Source organism: Macrotis lagotis, chromosome 7, assembly GCF_037893015.1.
Source record: "Macrotis lagotis isolate mMagLag1 chromosome 7, bilby.v1.9.chrom.fasta, whole genome shotgun sequence".
Taxonomy (NCBI): domain Eukaryota; kingdom Metazoa; phylum Chordata; class Mammalia; order Peramelemorphia; family Peramelidae; genus Macrotis; species Macrotis lagotis.
In genome coordinates this window covers 212,535,048-212,546,908 of record NC_133664.1, presented here as the reverse complement: position 1 = coordinate 212,546,908, position 11,861 = coordinate 212,535,048, and the positions used below count along the sequence as shown (strand labels likewise).

At 38.7% G+C, this 11,861-nt stretch overlaps 1 protein-coding gene across 6 annotated transcripts in view; it reads left to right on the top strand.

The window, feature by feature from the left end:
- Positions 1-344: 344 nt before the first annotated feature.
- Positions 345-11,861, top strand: part of DNM1L (dynamin 1 like) — a 95,351-nt gene continuing 83,834 nt past the window's right edge. For 5 of the 6 annotated variants that reach the window (XM_074194752.1, XM_074194749.1, XM_074194754.1 and 2 more), the window contains exon 1: positions 346-592. In XM_074194752.1, the coding sequence (XP_074050853.1) occupies positions 491-592 (102 nt within the window). In that variant the 5' untranslated portion in view covers positions 346-490. Of the gene's footprint in view, positions 593-11,861 lie in introns of all 6 variants that reach the window. The other variant, XM_074194753.1, reaches the window with a different exon arrangement.

Here is an 11,861-nt window from a genome sequence, read left to right as displayed (position 1 = left end):
CACACAGTTAGGCAATTATTAAGTGTCTGAGACTGGATTTGAACCCAGGTCCTCCTGACTCCAAGGCCGGTGCTTTATCCACTGCGCCACCTAGCCGCCCCTGAAGTAGTCTTTATTAGTAAAATAAAAGAGAATGAGGTAGTTGATCCTTTCTCTCAGGTGGTCCTGGCCGCCCTCCGGCCCTCGGGAGGAAGCACCACCGGGGTCCCCGCGCTTTGCCCGCGGTAGTCTTTCCCTGCTTCCGCTTTCTTCCCGTCCTACCGTCCCGTCAGGCTTTGCGAGTCTCTTGCGCATCCCGGCCACACCCCCTTTCGGCGCAAGGCTTGCCGGGAGGCAGTAAGGAGGGGCGGGCCGAGTGTGCTGGCCGAGGGCAGTGGAGGAGGAGGAAGGAGAGGGGGAGGAGGAAAGCGGCCAGAAGGTGGAGGTGAACCCCGGCCGGGCCTCATTCATTCCCCCGCCTGGAGGGCCCCGGCCTTTTGTTCCGAGAGCCATGGAGGCACTGATTCCGGTCATCAACAAACTCCAGGACGTCTTTAACACCGTGGGCGCCGACATCATCCAGTTACCCCAGATCGTCGTAGTGGGGACGCAGGTGAGGGCCGGGGCCCGAGGTGGCCGGGCCGCCGGACCGGGGCCGAGCAGGCCGGCTAGGCCGCGGGGCGGGGCCGGGCGGGGCCGGGCGGAGCCGCGGCTTCTTTCCCGCCGCGGCCGCTCCTTCTTCCCGTCCTTCCGGGCCTCCGCTGGAAACCGGAGCGGGGCCGGATTGGTGGAGCCCCTCCCCGCCCCCGTGGGAGCCCCGGGGCGGGCCCGGCCCCGAGGAGGCCGCCAAGGACGGCTGCAGGGCGAGCGGAGGCCCGGCGCGCCGGCCCCGGCCCTGCTGCAGTCTCGGGGCTCGTGTTCCCCTTCTCTTTCCCCGGGGCCCCCGGGCGCCGAGCCGCTTCGGGATCGGGCCAGTCCGGAGAAGTTTAACCTTCCGGGCCCCTGGAAGGGCTTAGCCGTGGCGCGCAGACACACAGGCGCACACACACACACACACAGGCACACACAGGCACACACAGGCACACACACAGACACACAGGCACACACACACAGGCACACACATATGCACAGACAGACACACACAGGCACACACAGACACAGGCACACACACACACACACATAGACACACACAGACACACACAGGCACACACAGACACACACAGGCACACACATAGACACACACAGACACACAGGCACACACACACAGGCACACACACAGACAGATATACAGACACACAATCTCTCCATCCTCTCCTTCCTTCTTCCCTCTCTCTCACATACACACATATACTCTCTCTCTCTCACACACAACACACACACACATACTCTTCTCTCACACATACACACATACTCTCTCTCACACACACTCTCAAACACACATACTCTCACACATAACACACACTCTCACACACATACTCTCACACATACACACACACTCTCAAATACACACATTCTCTCACACATACTCTGTCTCTCAAACACACATACTCTCACACATACACATACACTCTCAAACACACATTCACACACACTCTCAAACACACACATACTCTTACATACACACTCTCACACATGCACACACTCCACATACTCTCTCTCTCCCCCTCTCTCCCCCTCTGTCCTCTCTCCCTCCTCTCTCTCTCTCTCTCTCTCTCTCTCTCTCTCTCTCTCACACACACACTCTCTCACACATACACACACACTTCACACACACACTTTCTCTCTCCCCCCTCCCCCTCTCTCAAACACATACACATACACTCTCACACACATGTACACACTCTCTCACACACACACACACTCTCTCAAACACACACTCTCCACACACATACACACACTCTCTCTCTCCCCCCTCTCTCCCCCTCTGTCCTCTCTCCTTCCCTCCTCTCTCTCTCTCAAACACACACACTCTCTCACACATACACACACACTTCACACACACACTCTCTCTCCCCCTCTGTCCTCTCTCTCTCAAACACATACACACATATACACTCTCTCTCACACACATGCACACTCACACACACACACACACACACACACACACTCTCTCAAACACACACATACTCTCTCTCACATATACACACACTCCACACACACACATACACACACTCTCTCTCTCCCCCTCTGTCCTCTCTCTCTCTCTCTCTCTCTCTCTCTCTCTCACACACACACACACACACACACACACACACACACACACACACACACAGATACTAGCCCCCCCCAGTCACAGAGGATTTCCTAGGATGGCCTCTGTGGGGTGTGGTTTTGGCCTCCTTTGATAGAAAACTTTACTGCCATAAATGTTTTTCCCACTGGGAAACTGGGAAAAACACCTTCTCAATCCAGGCTGAGCTACTTGCAAAATTGTGAAAGCAAATGCTTCAAAATATTGAAAATCATATTCCCTGGTTCCTGTTAGTGAATTGTGGACAATGGAAAGATGTAAACTAGGTTTTGTTTTTCCCTAGTACTTTCCTAGCATTAGGGGTGAAGTAGAGTCATATGCTGGTTTTTTGTTTTTATTAAAACTGGAAGGGTTCTTAAAAGTTATTGGGATGGTTTCTTTTTTTAAATGGTACTGTATATATGTACAGAGTAACTTGGATTTTCAGTCATTTTCCAATAAATGATTTCTTACCCACTCTCTGTTTCTTATCCACTCTTCCCTTTAGTATCTTGACTTTGCTTTGCATATACCAATCTTCTAGAATTTATTAAGCCCCTCTGCTGTGCCGGACACTGTGCCCAAGAAATGAGATAGATATAGATGAGGTAACTGTCAAGAGACAACATGTATATATAAAAAAGGGACACGATAAAAAGGAGATAATTTTTTTTTTGAGGTGGAAAGCATATAAGGAAAGGCTTCAAATGAAGAGGGGCACATGAACTTGGGGAACATGTAAAAACTCATGGAGATTGAAAATGGAGTAATTCACATGAGAAACAGTAGTGATAAGACTGAAATCTGTATTCTGGGGCCAGACTGTTGAGGATCTTGTGTGCCAAACAGAAATTTGTATGTGACCCTAGAAGTAAATGGGAAGAAGTCAGGTCTGGACTTAAGGAAAATTCCTTTGACAGCCATGTGGAAGAGGAATTGGAAAGGACTGAAAATTTAAAAAAGGGAGACCAATTAGGAGAGATAATTTATGTGGACTCTGAGTATGGGTGGTGGTAAATAGAGAGGAGGGAATTTTTGGAAATAGTTGGATTTGATGCAAAGAGATATTGATAATACTGCTTCACAATGGTAACTACACTATTAACTGACTTTCCCTCTCCTCTAAATCTGAAAGGAGATTTTTTTTTAAAACAACCTTATGCTAAGTTGTAGAATTTGACCAGAAAGGTCAAATTAGAGGATAGTGGTTATATATTCCTTCATTTTACTCATAAGAAAGTAAGCTCTTTCTAAAAATCCCATATTATAGTGGTGGAACTTTGACTAGAAACCTTGCCTCCTGGTTTTCAACTCTGTTCTTTTAACCAAATCATAGAATTAATAGCCATTATATTCATTCAGTGTGACAGCATGGTGAAATGCATAGAGAGCTGACTTGAGAATCAAGAAAATCTGATTAATGGCCCACTTCTGACAACATACTGGCTTGACCTTGGGTATGTCTTTAATTTTTCTACACCTCTCTAAGGAATCTAAGGTTGTCAAAATTATATTGATGGGTGGGGGGGTTTCCTCCCTCTCTTTTATTCTCCTACTCTCTAAAGTTCAATTTGAGACACATATAATTGAGATAGCTAAATGTTGTAGAGGATAGACTACTGGACCTGGAATTTGAATTTTGTGAGTTCAAATCTGGCCTCAGACTGCTTACTGGCTATGTGTTCCTGGATCCATCATTTAACCCGGTTTCCTCAGTTTCCTCATCTGTAAAATGAGCTGGAAAAGAAAATGGCAAACCATTCCTGTATCTTTGCCAAGAAAATACCAAATCAGGAATAACTGAACAACATCTAAATGATTATATTAATAATTCTGAGAAACTATAAAGTCTTAAAGTATTTTTTGAAATATCAAAGGCTTAAGTCATCTTCAACTTTTAGTAAATTATATTGTTTACTATGTTTCCTAAAATTGAAAATTTAAAAACCTTTCTATTTTATTTTATTTTAAAGGATTTTTGTAGTTACATAGTATCACAAGGAACAGTATTATTTTGGAACTGTTTTCTGGAGGCAAAAAACATTGCTGATCAATTCTGTGTTTATAAGAGAAGTATGAACTTAACAGGAAGTTGAAGAATCAGGCATATAATGTGTCAATATAAATAGTTTAAGAACAAGAGGATTTATCTTACACTTAATGGAGTTTATATCTCCCAGTAGAACTGATGATAGATTCATGACCTAGTGATTAAATTGTGAAAGCCAATAACTTCTTGAAAAAATCTACAATTGAAGCCTTCATTTCAAAAATCATGCATTTCAAGTTGGAAGGATCATGTATCCCCATAATTTCATTTTACATATGTAACTGAGGGCCAGAGAGGTTTAGTGACCTGTGCAGGGTTACATAGCAAGTATTTGTCAAAGGTGAAATTTAAATTCTGCAGCCCAGTACATTATACTATGATTTATTATAAAGTTAGCATTAAATAACAATACAGTTGAATGAATTTTAAAGTATCAAATATCACACTCCCTTATTTTATATGTATTTTATGTAGCTTTTTTGGGGGGGAAATTGATTATATTCATTTGTAGCTTTATTATCCAGTCATATTTGAATATTTCCTCATTAATTACTAAATTGCAGTATCTCTGTATCTATTTATATATATGCCTAATTTGATCATTTAATTACTGACCATATAAAATTTGTTAATATATGAGTAATAACACTTAGCTGTGAGAATATCACAGTTAGAGTCACTTTAACTGCAGATGTCATTGCTTCTAAAAACAAACCCATTTCTCTAAATATATCAAAGTTTTTTTTTCAAAAATTTCTTTCACAAGAGAGAGTTCCATAAATAAAAAGTCTTTATTCTCCTTTCTCTGCCCTCTCACAGTTTCTTTAACTCTTAAACTTCTCATTGACATGATGGACTCTTTAATGGAGGACCTGCCATTATTTTAAGATTGTCTTTTTTTTTTTTTCTGACTTAATAACAGTAAAAGTAGTTTGCAGCTTTTGTAGAATAGGTAGCAAGAGCTGGAATTACAACTATATTTTTATTCACCTTCATTTCTGAAGATACTGGCTCTCTCTTCCTACTCTTTAGCTTCTCTTTTAATAAAGACTTTAAGAGGGAAGTAGACAAAAAATTTAAGGTTAACTAGGGAAAGGAAGAAACATTTTCTTAGTTATTTTCTGTGGTAAGTTCTTGATCACTCCTACTCTGTTGTTGTTTTTCCTTCATTCTTGGAGAAGACCATGACATCAGGGAGATGTTGCCCTGACATGCAAGTGAATTGGATTTAAGAGAGGGAAGGTAGGCAAAATCCCATCTGTCCAGATTTGGACCAGGACCATGGAGAAGACCCTGGTTGCAGTGGGAGACCTTGACATTTTTTGCTAGTTCTTTATCAGGTCTGTTTGACTGAGGAAATGCCCATTTGGTGATCAAGATCAGGTAGCCATTTGTGAAAGATAGTATGATCCTATTTGCTTATAATTTTTTTTAATGGAATAACATTTATATTCATTTCATCTCTTTTAAGCTAATGTTGGAATATGGTATAAGAGGTTGATCTAGATTAGATTTTGCCAAGTTGCTTTTTAAATTTCTTGTCAAAAAAGATAGTTCTTCCCTCAAGTAATTTTATTATGTTTATCAAACATCAAAATGCAATTTATATCTTAGAAGTCATTTTTATATTGTACTGTAGTCTATTAAGTGATCAATAGCATTATGCCCCCCAAAATGTACATATCTTACTTTTAAAATACTTAATTGCTAAAAAAAATGCTAACTGGTCTAATCCTTCAGTTAGTAGTAATCTTTTTTTGCTACTGACTGATCAGGATGCTGGTTGCAAAGGTTGAGGTGGTGTGGCAGTTCTTATAATAAGATCCAATGAAGTTTGCTTAGTTTTACTTGAACACTTAAGGTTATTAATTTCAATATTATAGTGTTTCAGGAAAGAGAGAGGCCGGAAGAGAGGGAGACTGGGAATGGCCCATTGGTGGAGCAGTCAGAACATACACATTTATCAATTAAATTTACTATTTTATATGAGTTTGGTTCATGGCACCACAAAACAATTGCAAATTTACATCAAAGATCACAGATCACCAATAAGAAACAATAATAATGATGATGATGATGAAAAAATATGAAATATTTAAAGAATTACCAAACTGACAGAGATGCAATGTGAGTACTTGCTATTGGAAAAAATGATACCAATAGACTTATTCAACACAGAGTTACCTTGAATCTTCAATTTTTAAAAAATTCAACATTTGTGAAACTCCGTGAAGTGTTATAAAAATGATATATACCTGTATAATTTCTGTGGAGGTGTAAAGGCAATTATAGAGTTGTTCTTTCAAAATGTGGACATTTTAGTCATTTTATTTGCATAATTGCTTTTTTATTTTTTTGGAAGTTTTATTATTTTACTTAATTTTAATTTGTTAATTTTTTCAATTAATGCAAAAATAGTTTTCAACATTCATCTTTTTTGTAAGCTTTTGAGTTCCACAGTTTTCTACCACTCCCTTTTCTATCCCCTACTCAGGACAGCATGTAATCTGATAAAGGTTTTATAGCTATATATCTATATATGTTTGTATAATTGTGTTTAATATATTTTCACATTAGTCATGTTCTGAAAGAACTATCAGAACTAAAAGGGAAAAATCATGCGAAAAAGAAAAAACAAAACAAGTTTTAAAAAGTGAAAATAGTCTGCATTCAGAGTCTATAGGTTTTTCCTCTGGATGTGGATGACATTTTCCATCATAAGTCTTTTAGAATTGTCCTTGATTATTGAAATTAATCAGAGGAGTTAAGTCCATCATAGTTGATCATCTGTCACACAATGTTACTGTTAATACGAATATTCTCCTTGTTCTGTTCACTTCACTCAGCATCAAATTCATGCAAATATTTTTTTTTTGGGTTTTTTTGTAAGGCAGTAGGGTTAAGTGGCTTGCCCAGGCCTCACAGCTAGGTAATTATTAAGTGTCTAAGACTAGATTTGAACTCAGGTACTCCTGACTCCAGGGCTGGTGCTCTATCCACTGCACCACCTAGCTGCCCCCAAATTGATGTAAATCTTTACAGGGTTTTTTGAAGTCCAGGTACTTAGGATTTCTTAGAGAACGATAGTACTCCATAATATTCATATACCATAACTTGTTCAGTCATTCCTTAATTGATGGGAATCCCCTCAATTTCCAATTCTTTGCACTACAGAAAGAGCTGCTATAATATTTTTATACATGTGAATCTTTTCCACATTTTTATCATCTCTTTGGTATTTAGACTTAGTGGTATTGCTGGATCAAAGGTTAAAAGGGTATATCCATAGTTTCATTGGCCTTTGGGAAGAGTTCTAAATTGCCCTCCAGAATGTTGGATCATTTCAATCTCCAGTGTTTAGTTTTCCCACATTCCTTGCAACATTATTTTTTTTTTTTGTCATTTTAGCCAGTCTGGTAGGTGTGAAGTGATACTCAGAGTTGTTTTAATTTTCATTTCTCTAATCTAACAATTTAGAGCATTTTTCTTATGCCTGTAGATATTTTTAATTTCTTAATCTGAACACTGCCAATTTATATCCTAATTTATCAATTTGGTATTGACTTGTAGAATAAATTTTACTCATTTCTCTGTGTATTTTAGAAATGAGTCCTTTATCAGAAATAGTAACTCTGAAATTTGTTTTCCAGCTTTTTGTATTCCTTCTAGTCTAAATTGTATTGGTTTTATTTCTTTTTTTAGGGTTTGTTTTTTTTTTTTGCAAGGCAAATGGTGTTAAGTGGCTTGCCCAGGGCCACATAGCTAGGTAATTATTAAGTGTTTGAGACCGAATTTAAACCCAGGTACTCCTGACTCCAAGGCCGGTGCTTTATCCACTACGCCACCTAGCCACCCCACACTCCTTTTTCATTTTTGATACTCATCATTTAGTTTTCTAATTGCTTTTTAAAAATCAAATTAAGCAAGGATTTATCTATTTTGTTGACTTTTTCATAAAACAAGGTTTTAATTTTATTTCACTAGTTTTCTTTATTTTATTAAGCTCTTCTTTGACTTTCAGAATTTCTAATTTGGTATTTAATTGGGGATTTTTTAATTTGTTATTTTTCTAGCTTTTTTAGTTGCAAGGCCAATTTGTTGATGTATTTTTTTCTCTTTTGTATCCTTTTGAGCATTTAGAGATAAAAGTTGTCCCTTAATGATTGCCTTGACTGCTTTCCACAAGTTTTAGTATGTTGTTTCCTTATTGTCATTATCTTAGATGAAATTATGGATTATTTCTATGATTTGTTGTTTGATCCATTCATTCTTTAAAATTACTTAGTTTCCTATTAATTTTTAGTCTGCTTTCTATGATCCTTTATTACACTATTGCATCTTTTGTTTTTAGGTGTTTTTGTTTTTTTGCATGGCAAATGGGGTTAAGTGGCTTGCCTAAGGCCACACAGCTAAGCAATTATTAAGTGTCTGCCACCAGATTTGAACCCAGGTACTCCTGACTCCAGGGCTGGTGCTTTATCCACTGTGCCACCTAGCCACCCCACACTATTGCATCTTGATCTGAAAAGCATGCATTTCTGTATTTGAATGTGAGGTTTTTAATACTCTATTAAGTGATCAACTTTTATGTAGCTGCCAATTACTACTGAAAAAAAGGTTCATTCCTTTCTATCCCCATTCAGTTTTCTTCAGATTTCTATGAGATGTAACTTTCCTCAAATTCTTTTCACCTCCTTAACTTCCATCTTGTTTTTTTGTGGTTAGATTTATCTAATTCTGAGAGAAGTTGGTTGAGGGTCCTCGACTAGTATAGTTTTTGCTCTCTGTCTTCTTGTGACTCAGCTTCTCTAAGAATTTGGATACTATACCATTTGGTGCTATCATGTTTCACATTGATATTACTTGATTGTCTATGGTACTTTTTAGGAGGATGAAATTTCCCTCCTTATCCTTTTAGATTTATCTTTGCTTTTGCTTTGTCTGAGATCAGAATTGCCACCCTTGCTTTTTTGACTTCACCTGAAGCATAATATATTCTGCTCCAGCCTTTTACCTTTACTCTTTGTCTAATTCTTTGCTTCAACTGTGTTTCTTGAAAACAACACTGTAGGATTCTTGTTTTTAATCCACTCTGCTATGAGCTTATGTTTTCTGAGAGAGTTCGTTCACTTCACATTCAAGGTTATGATTACTAACTCTACATTACCCTCCATTCTATTTTACCTTCTGCCACTTCCTTCCCCACCATTGCCCTGTTATCTCTCCTTTTACCCTAATCCCCCAGCAGTATTTTGCTTCTGACCATCACCTCCCTCAATCAGCTCTACCATCAATCAATTTCCCCCCTCCCTTTTTTTCCCCATTCCCTCCTTTCTTTCCCTCCCTTTTATCAGTCTCTCCTTCCCTTTTTTTCCCCCTTTCCCCTTCTAATTGCCTGTAGGGTAAGTTAAATTTCTAAACTCACCTGTGTGTATATATCATTCCCACTTTGAGCCAAATCCAATAAGGATAAGATTCAAATGAACCGCCTCTCCCTTCTTTCCCTCTACTATAAAAAGTACTTTGTATTTCTTCTGTTATGCCTCCCTCTTCCCCCTTTTCCCACTACAATTCTTTTTTTTAATACCTTGATTAATTTTTATATCATCATGTCAGTCAGCTTATTCTCACACTCTCTTAAGTTATTCCTTCTAATAGAGATACAGTTTTCAAGAGTTATAAGTATAATCTTCCCCATAGAGATGTAAGTGGTCTATTATTGAATAATATTTTAAAATTTTATTTATTTATTTTGAATTTTACAATTTTTCCCCTAATCTTGCTTCTCTCCCCCCCAGCCCCACAGAAGTCAGTCTGTAAGTCTTTACATTGTTTCCATGGTATCCATTGATCTAAGTTGAATGTAATGAGAGAGAAATCATATCTTTAAGAAAAAAAAATAAAGTATAGGAGATAGTAAAATGACATAATAAAATAACTTTTTTTTTTAAATTAAAGGTAATAGTCTTTGGTCTTTGTTCAAACTCCACAGTTCTATCTCTGGATACTGATGGTATTCTCCATCGCAGATACCCCTAAATTATGCCAGATTGTTGCACTGATGCAATGAGCAGGTTCATTAAGGTTGATTATCACCCCCATGTTTCTGTTAGGTTGTACAATGTTCTTATGGTTCTGCTCATCTCACTCAGCATCAATTCATGCAGATCCTTCCAGGCTTCCCTGAATTCCCATCCCTCCTGGTTTTTTTTTTCCTTTTTCTAATTTTTTTTATTAAAGATATTATTTGAGTTTTACAGTTTTCCCCCAAACTTGCTTCCCTCCCTCCACCCCACCCCACAGATAGCACTCCGTCAGTCTTTACTTTGTTTCCATGTTGTACCTCGATCCAAATTGGGTGTGATGAGAGAGAAATCATATCCTTAAAGAGAACAGAATTCTCAGAGGTAACCAGATCAAACCATAAGACGTCTGGGTTTTTTTTATCCGAATTAAAGGGAATAGTCCTTGTACTTTGTTCAAACTCCACAGCTCCTTATCTGGATACAGATGGTACTCTCCTTTGCAGACAGCCAAAAATTGTTCCCAATTGTTGTGCTGATGGAATGAGCAAGTCCTTCAAGGTTGAACATCACTCCCATGTTGCTGTTAGGGTGTACAGTGTTTTTCTGGTTCTGCTCATCTCACTCAGCATCAGTTCATGCAAATCCCTTCAGGTTTTCCTGAAATCCCGTCCCTCCTGATTTCTAATAGAACAATAGTATTCCATGACATACATATACCACAGTTTGCTAAACCATTCCCCAATTGAAGGACATTTACTTTATTTCCAATTCTTTGCCACCACAAACAGGGCTGCTATAAATATTTTTGTACAAGTAATGTTTTTACCCTTTTTCATCATCTCTTCAGGGTATAGACCCAGTAGTGGTATTGCTGGGTCAAAGGGTATGCACATTTTTGTTGCCCTTTGGGCATGGTTCCAAAGTTCCATAGTTCCAAATAGCTCTCCAGAAGGTTGGATGAGTTCACAGCTCCACCAACAGTGTAATAGTGTCCCAGATTTCCCACATCCCTTCCAACAATGATCATTATCCTTACTGGTCATACTGGCCAATCTGAGAGGTGTGAGGTGGTACCTCAATGAAGCTTTAATTTGCATTTCTCTAATAATTAATGATTTAGAGCATTTTTTCATATGGCTATGGATTGCTTTGATCTCATCTGTAAATTGCCTTTGCATATCCTTTGACCATTTGTCAATTGGGAATGGCTTTTTGTTTTAAAAATATGACTCAGTTCTCTGTATATTTTAGAAATGTGTCCTTTGTCAGAATCATTACTTGTAAAGATTGTTTCCCAATTTGCTACTTTTCTTTTGATTTTGATTACATTGGTTTTACCTGTGCAAAAACTTTTTAATTTAATGTAATCAAAATCATCTAATTGGTTTTTGGTGATGTTCTCCAACTCTTCCTTAGTCATAAACTGTTCCCCTTTCCATAGATCTGACAGGTAGACTAGTCCTTGATCTTCTAATTTGCTTATAGGATTGTTTTTTATGTCTGTGTCCTGTAACCATTTGGATCTTATCTTGGTAAAGGGTGTGAGGTGTTGGTCTAATCTAAGTTTCTTCCATAC